General features: G+C 47.3%; 5 protein-coding genes across 5 annotated transcripts; 3 read left to right on the forward strand and 2 right to left on the reverse strand.

The window, feature by feature from the left end:
• Positions 1–855: 855 nt before the first annotated feature.
• On the forward strand, positions 856–2,621 carry N7478_012718 (ribosome-binding protein NMD3; the record flags this gene model as incomplete). The annotated part of the gene is made up of 4 exons (XM_056928928.1): positions 856–920; positions 983–1,081; positions 1,142–1,431; positions 1,498–2,621. The coding sequence occupies 4 exons, from the start codon at positions 856–858 to the stop codon at positions 2,619–2,621; spliced, it is 1,578 nt and encodes a 525-aa protein (XP_056772290.1).
• An 847-nt stretch (positions 2,622–3,468) lies between these two features.
• N7478_012719 (uncharacterized protein) lies at positions 3,469–4,656 on the forward strand (the record flags this gene model as incomplete). Its single annotated transcript, XM_056928929.1, has 5 exons — positions 3,469–3,653; positions 3,711–3,750; positions 3,850–3,974; positions 4,064–4,259; positions 4,318–4,656. The coding sequence occupies 5 exons, from the start codon at positions 3,469–3,471 to the stop codon at positions 4,654–4,656; spliced, it is 885 nt and encodes a 294-aa protein (XP_056772291.1).
• Positions 4,657–5,095: 439 nt separating this feature from the next.
• On the forward strand, positions 5,096–5,881 carry N7478_012720 (ureidoglycolate hydrolase; the record flags this gene model as incomplete). Its single annotated transcript, XM_056928930.1, has 1 exon — positions 5,096–5,881. The coding sequence occupies one exon, from the start codon at positions 5,096–5,098 to the stop codon at positions 5,879–5,881; it is 786 nt and encodes a 261-aa protein (XP_056772292.1).
• Positions 5,882–6,091: 210 nt separating this feature from the next.
• On the reverse strand, positions 6,092–6,478 carry N7478_012721 (nuclear transport factor 2 family protein; the record flags this gene model as incomplete). The annotated part of the gene is made up of 1 exon (XM_056928931.1): positions 6,092–6,478. One exon carries the CDS (start codon positions 6,476–6,478, stop codon positions 6,092–6,094), a length of 387 nt encoding a protein of 128 aa, XP_056772293.1.
• An 837-nt stretch (positions 6,479–7,315) lies between these two features.
• sidE (nonribosomal peptide synthase SidE) lies at positions 7,316–13,675 on the reverse strand (the record flags this gene model as incomplete). Its single annotated transcript, XM_056928932.1, has 2 exons — positions 7,316–13,056; positions 13,111–13,675. The coding sequence occupies 2 exons, from the start codon at positions 13,673–13,675 to the stop codon at positions 7,316–7,318; spliced, it is 6,306 nt and encodes a 2,101-aa protein (XP_056772294.1).
• Positions 13,676–14,134: the final 459 nt, after the last annotated feature.

The raw sequence follows: 14,134 nt of genomic DNA on the forward strand, positions 1-14,134 counted from the left end.
TTTCTGCTCGAAATCTGCCCGTAATCATTCAAAGATGTTACATGTTACGGCCTGAGGCATCAAGTACTCCAACTCTGGACCGAGAATTGCTAATACCACCCCTCAAATGGCTAAACCCACCCCTTCTAAGCCGCTTTGGGAAATTCTGCCGTATTTGTAATATGAGCCCTTAACAAGGCGGTGTAATTTAAAATGGGCGGTCAGGCGAGGTCCAGGCGGATCCCAAGCTTATGGGAGCAGCTAGGTGCCGTTGAAGATGCTGTAGATCGTGAGTTTTATGAGCAATGGTCCCAACAAGGCTCACAGCAGCCAGCAACTCAGCAATCGCGGAGGAGACCCGATACGTGTGGAAATTGGGGCGTGGAGGGGCATAAAAGGCCTGGATGTCCGCAGATCAACAGATTTGCCAGTTAATTCGACTGAAAATGCATTTTCCGGTGTTTTTAAAATCAGCCCCTGTTTCCTCTTTAGGTTAAGCTTGGAATGAGATAACTTGCTTGCATATTAAATGTCGTTAAATGTGTGGTAAAATGGAAGCTTTTTACGTGGAGATTTAATTTAATTCTGGACCGTATTCATGCTGCCGGCAGAAAATTGATGCCTTTGTGCCTCGTGGTATTACAAATACGGCGGTGAGCTTAGAAGGGGTGGGTTTAGCCATTTGAGGGGTGGTATTAGCAATTCTCCTCTGGACCTATTTATGCCTTATAATTCAGGCATCAAGAAAGTACTGTGGACCCGCTCATCTTAGTCAGCGACAAGAAAAGTTGATCCAAGGCGGGGCAGAGAAGAGAAAAAAAAAGAGTCACAGTTCATTTGTCTCGTTGATATTCTTTTGGACCATCAAAATCCAACATGTCGATGGATCTGGATGCTCCGGTCCCCATGTCGGCCTTGCAGGATGCCCCTGTAGCTGCGACGTGAGTCTCAAATCCCCTTGTCTCGCTACTAAAATGATTGTTAATCGTATTCTCGAATTTAGTATTCTTTGCTGCAACTGTGGTGCCCCGATCGATGGAACAACGTCTGCTGGTGCGCTTTGCCAGGATTGTCTGAGATTAAATGTCGACGTTTCTCAAGGGTAAGAATTTATACTCCGTACTTTTAAAAGAAGCCGTATCTGACATGCTTGATAATCCAGTATCCAGCGCGAAGCCACTCTCCACTGTTGTAGAGACTGCGAACGGTGGTTACAGCCTCCCAACAGCTGGGTCGTTGCATCTCCCGAGTCGAAAGAACTTCTTGCAGTCTGCCTTCGTCGTCTTCGAGGCTTATCGAAAGTCCGTATCATCGACGCCAGTTTCATCTGGACCGAACCTCACTCCCGCCGAGTCAAAGTCAAAATCACGATCCAACAAGAAGCCTTCCAAGGCACAATCATCCAACAGACATTTGAGGTAGAATATGTCGTTGCCTCGCAGCAATGTGACGGTATGTCCTCCACCCTCCACTTTTTGAGGATCGTTTTTCAGACTGACTGACATTACTGTGTCCTAGACTGCAAGAAATCATACACGCATAACACATGGCGAGCAGCAGTCCAAGTTCGACAGAAGGTGCCTCATAAACGTACTTTCCTCTACCTCGAGCAACTGATCCTTAAAAACGGCGCTCACAAGGATACCGTGAATATCAAAGAGGCACCCAATGGACTCGACTTTTATTTCGCAGCGCGCAATCACGCCGAGAAAATGGTTGACTTCCTTGCTTCCGTTGTCCCATGCAAGGCCAAGAAATCACAGGAACTTATCTCCATGGATATTCACACCAGCACAAAATCGTTCAAATTTACATTCTCCGTCGAAATAATTCCTATTTGCAAGGATGATCTCGTTGCGCTCCCTATCAAGCTTGCCCGCCAATCTGGAAATATCTCGCCACTTGTTCTTTGTCATCGCGTAGGGAACGCGATCAACGTTTTGGACCCGAGTACCCTCCAAACAACCGATGTCCCAACAGACACATATTGGCGAAACCCATTCAAGAATTTAGCCGACGTGTCCGAGCTGAGAGAGTTCATTGTCATGGATATTGAGCCCACTGGTGTCTCCCATGGGAAATTCAACCTAGCTGAAGTCACCGTCGCTCGTGCTTCTGATCTAGGTTCTAACGATATCACCTACTTCACGCGCACGCATCTTGGCGGTATTCTCCACGTCGGTGACTCTGTTCTAGGTTATCATCTGAGTGGCACCATGTACAACGACGATAACTACGAAGCGATAGAGGCAAGCTCTCAGTATAGTTCGACCATCCCGGACGTTATACTAGTTAAGAAATTCTACGCTCGGAAGAGAAAGCCCAAGAACCGCGCCTGGCGCCTGCGCCGTATGGCTCGCGAACATGAGGACGAGGCTCTTGCTGGTGCTGTTCAACAGAAGAGTCGCAAGCAGGAGCAGGAGGCAAATCGCGTGGAAGAAGATTTCGAGGCGTTCTTGCGTGACATTGAAGAAGATCAAGAACTACGACATACTCTGGATCTTTACAAGTCCCGGAAACAAGCTCAGGCAACTGATGCTATGGATGAAGAGGAGGACAATGAAAGTGAAGATGAAACACCTCAAATCAACATGGAAGAGCTGTTGGATGACTTTGATGAGTTGAACATGGGTGGCGAATGAGGTTTCTTTCGCTCAAACCTCTAACAATCATGGCTGGCGTTGGTGATCTTCCTTCATGATGATATTAAAATGAATTTAAAATGACCATCGTTTTTTGAAAGATATCCATTCAATGTAAAGTATGCCGCGGCTTCCAAGGTTTTCGTACTTCGGCATCAAGATGCACCAATCTCGGGTGGTGATTATCCCTGGAGCTGATGGGTGGCCGGAATCATACTATATAGTAGCGCACTTGTATATGAATACGTCGCATATATTAATCGACATTTGTATTTGAGCTGCCCAGCTGGAGGTGCCATGTTTCTATTTAGTTAACTAACGTAATCCACTACCGAGCTGGACACCTCAAAACACCATAGTCAATGCGATAAACTCCACGCTTATATCTCAGCAATCAGGGATTCATTCAATCACAATTCTTGTCCATAGCCAACGATAAGACTTATGATCACTACACTTCAACTTCAAGGAAGTTTAAAGTGTGCTTTACATTGGTGTCAAAAAATATATTGCTGTCAGCCATGAGATATATATATCTACATACATCACCAGGTGTAACAAATTCTCTAAAGTCTGCAAATAGGCTAAACATCATCTAAAAAGTACTAGTCTACTAGGAAAAAGCCACACCAACCATGGCTGTTGAGATATCAAGTTGTAATTTATCGCATTTACTATGGTGTTTTGAGGTGTCCAGCTCGGTAGTGGATTACGTTATACATAGTTAACTAAACTAGTTAAGAACCGCCCGCCAGTGGCCCGAGATTAAAAGCCCATCAAATACTCCAAACTTCCAAGGTTGCGCGCAAGCTCTGTTTCAACATCTTTAAATTGGTCACTTCGCGCCATGTTCTTCACTCGGACAGCTGCAAGAAGCTTCGCCGGAGCTCGTGCTTTCTCGACGGCGCGCGTGTATCGGGCGGAATTGTCTTACCAAGTTTACGGCCCCGAAAAGGAGGAAGTGACTCGCGATCCTATTCTGTTCCTGCATGGACTTTTCGGGTCTAAACAAAACAACCGGAGCATCAGCAAGTATGTCGAAGATAATTGATTATGAGTTGACATCATTTTACTAACTAAATGTCCCAGAGCCTTGGCTCGAGACTTGAAATGTCAAGTTTTCACACTGGTACGGCGGAAGCGCAGTCCCTCCTGGTTGACGCATGAATAGCGAGAGAGGATACATTGAAATTGATCAGCTGAAGCTAAAATATGCATATAAATACAGGACCTTCGCAACCATGGAGATTCCTTCCACTCCCAAGAGCATAACTATAGTGTTATGGCCAAGGATGTGCAGGAATTCATTGCGCAACAACAATTACCAAAATGCGTCCTTATTGGCCATTCTATGTATGTTTCCCTGGAACTTCAAACATAACTCTCAATTCCGGATCTACCTTTCCTTGTCTAGTTCGTATCGCTGATATCTCTTCCTTCAGGGGCGCGAAGGCTGCTATGACGGTTGCTCTCCAATCACCAGAAAGTGTCTCCGCCTTGATCCCCGTCGACAATGCGCCGTTGAATGCCGCACTGAAGAGTGACTTTCCAAAGTATGTTCGAGGCATGCAACATGTCGAAAGAGAGCAAGTTTCAAAGCAATCTGATGCAAACAAGATCCTTGAAGACTACGAGGAAGTACGATGAGACTCCAACTAATGACCGCGCAAACTTCATCGCTAACTGGGACTTATAGTCTCTTCCAATCCGCCAGTTCCTTTTAACAAATCTCATCCGTTCCAAGGACGGACATAAAACACTGAAGTTTCGAGTTCCGCTCGATGTAATAGGGCGTTCGCTCGATAACATGGCGGAATTTCCCTTCAGCGAGTCTGATAATATCCAGTATAATGGGCCTACCCTTTTCGTTAGAGGCACCAAGTCTGGATATGTCTCCAATAACACTATTCCCGTTATCAAGAGATTCTTTCCGAATGCTCAGATTTCAGATGTTGATGCTGGACACTGGTTGATTTCTGAAAACCCCGAGGCTTTCCGACAGGGTAACTATGACCCAAACTCTCAACTTGCTTAGCTCTATTACATTTCTAACTCTCCTTTTTAGCGGTTGTCAAGTTTTTAGGATCGTCATGAAATAGATACTCGAATAAGTGGCTTCAGCCATCCTAATAAAGCGAGAATAGAACATTTAGAATATTTTAATATCATGTTTATGCTATATTTCAAACCTCCCATCTCCAATTCACGCTCATGAGTTGAATAACTCCTATTATGCCAAGCTGATACATTGAAGCTGGCGACTCAAGTTGAAGCTTTCCCGCTCTTCGGCCCCGGCCGCCTATCTTATCGCCGGAGGATGCCGACATGTTCCCCGCGCTCGAACCTCCACGCCGATAATCTCAACTCTCAACTCTCATTAATCCTTTTCTTCTTTCTCTGGTCCTCTCCTCAAACCATCTCTCCCTCCAACAAGTGACTGGATACATACGAGCGAACATAGGAAAATCTCAATCATGGCGCCGTTCCTCGCCTCCATCCCGACCGGCAAACTGGTACCTGAGCCTCTCACCCCGGCCGGCTTCGCACCATTCGGCACAGCCATTTGCTCCCCCATACCACGAGACCTCAATGTTCCACCTCAACCTTCAAACCTCCCACCCTTCGAACCAACTCCAGTGCTAGCCAATCAGAATTCCGCGCTCAAGTACAGTCCTATTTCGCCAATGCTCAATAATTACGCGGCCAGTCCGAGCCAAAAGACCGGCTCGACGCGAATGACGATGTTTTGCTGTTTCCCTCGCAAGTTGCGAACAATCACTACGAACCAGAAATCCGACAAGGAAGTTTTTGATGTTCGAATCCTTGAGCGCCACCCATTCACCAACCAGACATTCATTCCAGTCGATCTCTCAAGCCATTCAAAGGTCGGGAATGGCGACGACGAACCTATATTCCTTGTTGTTGTTGCGCCGACCCTGAAAGGTCAGACTGCGACAGCTAAAAGCGCGTCAGGCGAGACTATTACCATCCGCGATCCTCCCGATCTCAAGAATCTCAAAGCGTTCATTGCACACGGCGGACAGGCTGTAACATATGGGGTTGGAACATGGCATGCGCCTATGGTTGTGTTGGGTCGCCGAAGGGTAGATTTTGTTGTGGTACAACATGTCAATTGTGTGGACGATGATGACTGTCAAGAAGTTTCCTTTGGGGAGGGAATTGTGGTAGACTTGGGCCAAAGTGGACAGCATGGGCGCAATATGAAGGAGTCCCCTAAGCTTTGGTCAGCGAAGTTATAGAGCTTGACGACGCATTGGTGTCTGTATGAATCTTTGGTATAATTATCTACTACAAAATCATTAAGTATGTAAATATGTATACTATAATACACTGACAATAACTTGATTGATTCGGCTACGCTCTGAGGCATATAGTCATGATGCATAGTATTTGAATTCCCAAGGTATCAAAATTAACAATGCGCCCGCATCCCGAGGTCTCATTAACATCTAGAGGAGTGTCTCTTGATGAGCAACAATTCGCCATTCACCATCAGAAGCTTGATTCCATGTAGTTGAGCCTGTTGCCCGATACTCTTGATTCCCTCGAACAGCGCGGACCTTATACGTCACTGCCCCAGCCATAAGATCTATAACAATTGTCCTCACATCATCCAGTTGATACCCATCAAACCGATGGAACGGTGGCTTCAAGCCCTCGTCGAAAGCTTCTTCGTCTTCGAGTGTGAGAGTGTGCATTTTCGGGAACATCAGGTTGACTTCTTGGTTGCTCAGTTTCTTCACGGCGGGCGCTGGATCAGCCGATGTAAGTGCTGTCCAAAGTGAGCGTTCTTTATGGAGGAGATCCGCCCGGATTCTCTCGTGCATAGTCGGCATGGTGGCAGAGGGTTGTCAAGGCTTTCTAAAATAGTAGATATACTCAGTCAGACTTGTTCATCACATTTTCGCTTTTATTCCAGGATTTGGCTAAACATACCAAGAGGACAATATAAAGTATGGCTTCTACTACCAACGGGCACAAAACACGAGTCTAAGGACTCCCCTCAGACAAGGGGACATGAATGGTTTTATTTACCTGCTTGTTCCACGGTCCAAAATATATTAAAATGACGTCAGACAAATGACGTTCAAGGCAATCCAACACTTTGTACTTTAATATCCGCTGAGCAGCCACTTATTTGAGATCCACTTAGCGTGCGTCATGCCCCACAGCAACGCCGGGGTGAGATGTCACAGTGGCTTGAGCCCCGCGCGTCATATGGCACAGTAATTCACAAATTCTTTCCCTTCTAATATTGGGCTTAAAGTTGCTACTAATCACCTGACTTAGGGAGTTTTCTAGAACTGTCAAATAACTAAGCGTGGACCTTTTGAAAAATACCGTACCAGGCTGCCATAGGAACGTTGAAAAAGATAAACCATAGTAAAAATAACATAACGTGAACAGTGTATTACCGGTATCTTAGTTTCTGCCGGTCAAAACCCGTTTTTTCCCGCTGGACGCTATCGTCGCCCGTAGTCATGTAGTAGCAGTCTATGAAGAAGTCTTGGTAACATACTAGTAAAAGGAAAGAACAAAATGAGATTGTCAGAGAAAGAGAGAAAGAGAGAAATCAAGTCAAACGAGGACAATAGGAGATAACTTGAATATATAGTAATGAGTGCTGTAAATACTACTAGTACACGTAGTACTAGTAAATACTATGTATCTTTTCATTGTGATCGTAGAACCGATCCAGTGGAGATAGTTGCATCAGAAACAGCATTTGAGAGCATTGAATTGACAAGCTCAACTTCTGCCTCAATCTGCTCTTTCGACCAGAGAGAGCTATCGTAGGCAAGTTTCAGCTTATACCCATTCATATCCGCGGTCTTGATAACTTCAAAGACGACCGCATAAGGCTGAAGCATGGTGACTTGGGACTTCGCCATCACAACCCATTTCTGCAGCTCGGTCGCAGCAGTTCCCGTCGCCGGCTCGAAGGGCTGGAACAAAAAGAGGGTCTGGTTGGCTACATCTTCGCGAGCGAAGCCGTTTGCCTGGCATATATCCTCAATGCCGACGGTGCAGTTTTCCGTGTATTGCCAGAAATCATCCTGAGTCTTCAGCAAGTAGTCCTGCATAGAAGCCTCCGAGTCGACTTCGGAGCGCATGGGGAGGAAATTCGCGCAGGTTCCGTTGATGCTTTGGGGGTCTTCGAGATCGACATTCCGGCCGGTGTACAGATAGTCGAAGGCGATGCTGTTCTTACTACTGTGGCGAGAAAGCCAGAGTTGGAAAATGGATTGGAAAAGCGTGGAGACCGTCACGCCACTGGAGCGACTGAATGCTTCGAAGTTGAGTTGGATGGTTTGCACGACCGATGCGTTGATTCGTGGCGCCGTCGCGTCGGAGATTTTGAATTCTATCGGTCGCTTCTCTGGTTGAGTCCAGAAGTCGAGAGTTGGACGCGTCTGGTTGATCTTCCAGATATGGAAGGTAAATTCCTTGAAGGAAGTGAACTTTTCAACTTCCTGGCCTCGCTGGTAAGCTTGAAAATGGGCGTCAAAGACTCGGAGGAGGGTGCCGTCGTACAGGCCATGGTCAAGTTTCGTCACGATATGGTGCTCGCCGTTGGGGAATCTGAAGACTGCGTATCGAATGAAGGGCTTCCCAAATACAAATCGATCGGCCCAGATTGATTGTAGCACCTGGCTTTTCTGAGACTCGCTGGAGATATCATGAAACTCTACAATGGGTGTGGAGTCATTTAAAACAACACCGTACCAAGTGCCTTGAATTGTTGTGAAGGTTGTGCGCAGAATATCGTTCGTCGCAGTCAACTGCTTCGTGAGTTCAATCCAATGAGCAATGTCGGGGTTGATTCCAAGAGACCGTGAGGTCATCAAATTCCAGAATTGATCGTTGCGAGCTCCTTGACCGAGGAACTCAGCTTGTCCAGGAGGGCTGGGGTAGACGTATTCATACTGAGAGCTTTTGAGCTCGATCGCCACAATGGCATCCTGCAACTCCGTGGGAACCGAGAATGTTACAGTTTCGAGCGACGCCTCATTGTCTTCCTGCTCCAAATGCTCCGACATAGGGCCAAGTAAAGGGTATTTGAGGACATCACGAACCGTGATGTTCATTCCCTTGCGTCGAATGCGGCTGACAAGGTTGATGGCAGAGATAGAGTCACCACCGAGGCTGAGAAAGTTGGCCTCGAGGCCGAAGTTGTCATCTGGAAGCTGCAAGACTTCGATCCAAGAGTCTCGGAGTGACTTCTGAGATACAGTGGAGATTGGGATAATTTCTTCAGAGCCATTAGCCCCGATCTTATCGAAGGAATATTTTGCGAGATCGCTTTGGCTAAGAGCCAGAACTCGAGCTTTCAGCTGCTTGCGGTCTGCCTTTCCAGAGGCAATCCGTGGAAGGAAAGGAAGAGGAATTAAGAATTTGGGGAACATATAATGAGCGAGACCACTGAGCTTGGCCTTGAGAATTTCAGCTTGTTCAGAAAAGTGATTTGGCGAAAGAAAGTCGAAGTCTTGATCAACAGTATCGAACACCACACTTGCCACCAAATGCGCTGTGTTGTTATGTTTCCACACGGTCAGAATACAGTCGGTCGCTTCGCCTGATCGAAGAATAGCTTGCTCAATCTCGCCAAGCTCAATACGGTGGCCATTGACCTTGACTTGGTCGTCTTTCCGACCCAAGCATTCGATGTCGCCACCAGGGAGATAACGAGCCAAGTCACCACTACGGTAGAGTCGGCGACCAGCGCCGAAAGTTGAATTGAAGAAAGCTCCAGCTGTGAGTTCGGGCTTCTTGAAATATCCATCAGATAACTGAGGACCCCAGAAGCAAAGCTCACCAATCGCTCCATAAGCAAGTGGTTGATCACCATCAGCCTCAAGGATAACCGCGCCAACAGAAGCAAGCGGCTTTCCGATGTTACCACCTTGAGTATTCTGGTGGATATCTTTCATGGTTACCAGGACAGACGCCTCGGTAGGTCCATAACCATTGCGCAAAGTGACTACCGGTGCCCAGGTAGAAATGACATCTCGAGTCAACTGCTCTCCTCCAACAGTCATCGATTGCAAGTTGGGGACGTCTCTAGGACTTAGTAGTCGAGCAACGGTAGGCGTAAGGAAGACATGGTTCACGTTCATATCATTGATGGCCCCTGCCAGGTCGCCCAGCAAGTGATCGGATGAAGCAATGCAAAGCGTTCCACCGCTGAATAACGTAACGAAAAAGTCATACAGCGAGACATCAAAAACGTAGTTTGAAAACTGCAAAGCATTGAACTGCTGGTCTTGTCTACCTTCAAATTCAATAATCGACTTCATGGCACTGGCACAAGCGCCATGGTGAATGGCGACACCTTTGGGCTGTCCAGTACTTCCGGATGTATATAGGATATAAGCAAGGTCTGTCGACGCGACCTGCACGTCGGGTTTTTCTTTAGAATAAGCACAAAGGCGCGTCTTGTCAATCATAACTGAAGAAAAATCGTCTGCAGTGAAGAACGAAGAGTGCTCCTCTTCGCTAAGAACCACACGGGCTCCAACATCATGAACAATGAATTCATTTCGCTCGACCGGATTCTCCGGGCTCAGGGGTACATATGCGGCACCGAGCTTGAACAGGGCCAAGATAGCAATTATCATGAGTGAAGACTTCTCAAGAAGAAGAGGGACTACATGACCCTTCTCAATGCCCTGGACGGAGAGGAAGTTTGCCATTCGATTAGCATCATCGTCTAGCTCAGCATATGTCATGAGCTTCTTGTTCTCGAAGTTTATGGCCATTCGGGACGAGTGCCTTCGGGCTGTCAACTCAAATTCTCCGTGTAGGGTAGTCGGAGCTGGCTGGTCATCATTCCACTCGAGTAAAAAGTCCAACTCCGTGGCATCAAGGAGGCTGAGCGACTTGGCTGGAAGTTGTGGACTTTCGCTGATTTTGGTGACTGCTTGGCAGAACTGATTCAAGATAAATTCGAGGCGACATTTCTCGACTGGACCCGTAAGGGCAATGTCCAAGCCCTCCCGGCTCTCTTCGATGTTCAAAGTAGTATACTCAGTCCGCCAGGCACCGCGGGATCCATACGCCTGGAATACCTCACTAGTCAACTCATTCTTGCCTTGGGGGTTGACTAAGATATTAACCATTGTGTCCAGGAAAGTAGAGTTTGAGTGACCAGCAGCGTGAAATGCTCCACGTAGCCCTATCTGGGAATGCTTGATGATATCCCAGAGGTTTGCATTAACAGATTGCACAATATCTGTCAAGGGTACGTTAGACCCCAAAGTTACAGTCTGGGGTACCATAGCCAAAGTTGGACCGTTCACTGTCTCGATGCCTTCTAGAGGCAGCTCTCGACCAGAAATAGCAGTCGCAAAGGTGACCACGTGTGATGCAGTGTGGGATGAGAGTACTAAGGCCCATGCAGCGTAGATGATAGCGCTTGATGGAACTTGAAGGGCTGCAGCAGCTGACTTCAGTTGAATGGGCAATATGCGACTTGCGCTGAAGAACTCTGGGACAGGAGAATGGTTCAAAATCGTAGGAACGGATTCGGCAAGATGAGTTTTCCAAAATTCTGTTGAACCTGTATCTAGCTGCTGTTGCACCAGGCCAATAAAGGACCTCCATGGGGTTCGAACTTCAGGGCTCTTGCCGAAGTAGAGACGAGCAACGTCGTCAAAGACAAATGAATGTGACCAGAAATCGAACAGAGCGTGATGTGCTGATACTACCAGAATAGAACCATTGAGAACAGTCACTCTGATGAAGGGCTCTCCGAGAGTCACACCTCGTTCCTTGTCTGATTCAAGGAATTTGTGGAGGCCATCCGATGACTCCTCCCAGATTAACGGAAGATCATTACGCAAAATTTGAACAAATCCATTAGTACCCACAGCGAAGCTAGATTGCAATACCTCGCTTTTCCAGAATACCACTTGGAAAGCAAGTTGGAGTCTGACATGATCAAGATGGCGAATATCAAAGACTCTCTGGTACAGGTAGTCTTGGTTTCCCTGCAAAGTGCTAGCAAGAATACCTTCTTGTAATGCCGTGACCGGCAGTGCATCTGATACACCGTGGTCTGCTTGCAGGTCACGTTTGAAATCATCCTCCGGGATAAGAGCGAAGGCTCGCGGGAGAGGACGCTCGTTATCTTTGATTTCCAGACGCGAAGAGTCAGCAACGTCTTCTAGAGCTTGCGATCTCAGCATGTCTGCAAGCTCCAGGTGAATACCACGAGTTCGCAATTCTCGAATCGCAAGGATCGCATCGAGAGAGCTGCCACCCAAGATTACGAAGGAGTCGCTGGAGCGGATCACTGAGTGATCAAGCTTCAAGACATTAGCCCAGACTTGAGAAATTGCAAGTGCAATCTCGCTCATGTGGTGTCTTTTGGCACTTTCGTTTAGGTCTCGGCCAAGCAGGCTGTCGATCGCTGTCGACTCGGCAACTGAGCGGATTGCTTGGAAGTCAACCTTGCCATTTCGGTTCGTTGGTAGAGCTTCCAATCGGAGCCAGTATTGGGGAACCATATAAGGTGGGAAAAGGCGCTGCGCATGACTTCGCAAGCGGTTGACTAGGGCGCCCCAGTCGTCCTCGTTTGAAACCACCGCCGCGACTAAGGAAGTCTGACCCTTGATTTTGGCACCAAGACATACAACATCACGTCCGTTTTCTTGAGCCGATAAATTTACTCCAATATCTTGTGGCTCGACTCTCTGGCCGTTGATTTTGACTTGCTGGTCAATTCGTCCGAGAATCTCAAAGCTGCCATCTGAGCGACGGACGGCCTGATCACCAGTTCGGAAAAGTATACCAGATGCGAGTGTGGCTTTAACAAAAGCCCTGTTTGTCTCTGCACGACGCTGGTGATAGCCGCTGGCAATCTGAGGGCCATATAGACACAGCTCTCCAGGCTCATTAACGGAGACCTCTCTGGTCGTGTTAGGTTCGAGGATCACAGCAGTTGTTGTATCCAGAGGTATTCCTGGGCTGCGAGGATTATCACCAGGTTTCAATTGTCGAGAGAAGTTTAGCTGGGCACATTCACTAAGACCATATGAGACACGCAAGGCAATATTTTCAGCCCACAAGTCAACCAGAGTCTGGCTAAGAGGTTCGCCGACGGTGGTGATTTGCCGCAGACTCTCTGGTACCTCACTCGGAGAGAGCAAGGCCAGAGCCGAAGGAGTGATACCAAGGGCATCGACTTTGAGATTGAAAAGCACTTCAGGAAGTGCGGTGGCCAGGCGGTTCCGGGGTGCCAGGCATACGCAAGCACCTTTGGCTAGGGTAGCCAGAACGGTTCTCTGGGCTGCTGAGAATACCGTGTTATAGAAAAGGAGCCACCGCTTGTGTCCATTCAGACTGAACTGACTGATGCCATGAGAAGCGGCACGGTGGCTCAAAAGAACTCCTTTAGGCTTTCCAGTAGAACCTACGAATGTGTTAGATATGCATAATGGCTTCTTTTCTCCTGCAATGCACGTACCGGATGTGTAAATCAAATATGCGGGATCTGAAGGGCTCGAACTAGAAGACCCGAGATCTTCCTGGGGCGCTTCAGAAGAGGAAAGAAGATCTTCCACTCGGACTGAAGTCTCAAAGAATGAGGAGTATTTGCCGTTTGTGATAGCAAAATTCGCGCCTGTGTCTTTCACAATGGCTCGGTTCCGCTCAACAGAACCTTCTGGGTCGAGGACAACATAAGCTGCCCCAGATACCATAATTGCCAGCAGACTGGCCACGAACTCAACCGTTGGATCCAAACATACTGGAACAATAGATCCAGGCAGTATCTTTGCACAAGAGGCAATGCTCTGGGCTATTGACCAAAGTTGGTGGTAGGTATATGGCTGCTCATACTCGCAGTGGACAGCCGGAGCGTCTGGGTTCTTTTTCACTTGGTAGTGAATGAAGTCTGTAATCAAGCAAGGTGCAGAAGGAGGTTTAATTGTTGCCTCGTGATGGGATGATGTGTCGTCGATTTTGAATTTTGAGTTGATAGTATGAGAAGGGGGACTATCCAAGAGGTATTGAGTAGCAATTGGTGCCATCTTGATACAATTTTGAATGCCGTTCAGCTCAGGGTCTTGTCCATGAAGATAGAATAATTATCGAGCTGATATCTCAAAAGTGGTTCTCATCGACACCTTTAAATAGACGAAAGCTGACCACTTGATTTTAGATACTCCTTGGGTCGGCTCATCCTGCATCCGAATCCTCAAATTATTCAAAACAAATGTTCTGGGGTTTCTATAAAAAACCCTTTCTAGACCTCTAATTGTCAATTTGTAACGTAATTGCTCGTAATCATGGCAACACATTCTTCAAGCATCCGGAAGGCAATTGCTGCCTGCCAATGGATTTCAGTTCGTTGCTTACAGTCTTGGAAGGATTTGACTATGAGGCATTTTCTTAATGGGTTTGCTCATTTGTTTCAAGTCAAGCCCTTGTCGAGACTTCGGAGCTGGCCAGCATCCTGCCAGAGCTATACAGGTTACCACGAGGGTACA

Source organism: Penicillium angulare, assembly GCF_028827245.1.
Source record: "Penicillium angulare strain IBT 27051 chromosome Unknown utg000012l_segment0_segment0, whole genome shotgun sequence".
In the NCBI taxonomy this organism is placed as follows: Eukaryota; Fungi; Ascomycota; class Eurotiomycetes; order Eurotiales; family Aspergillaceae; genus Penicillium; species Penicillium angulare.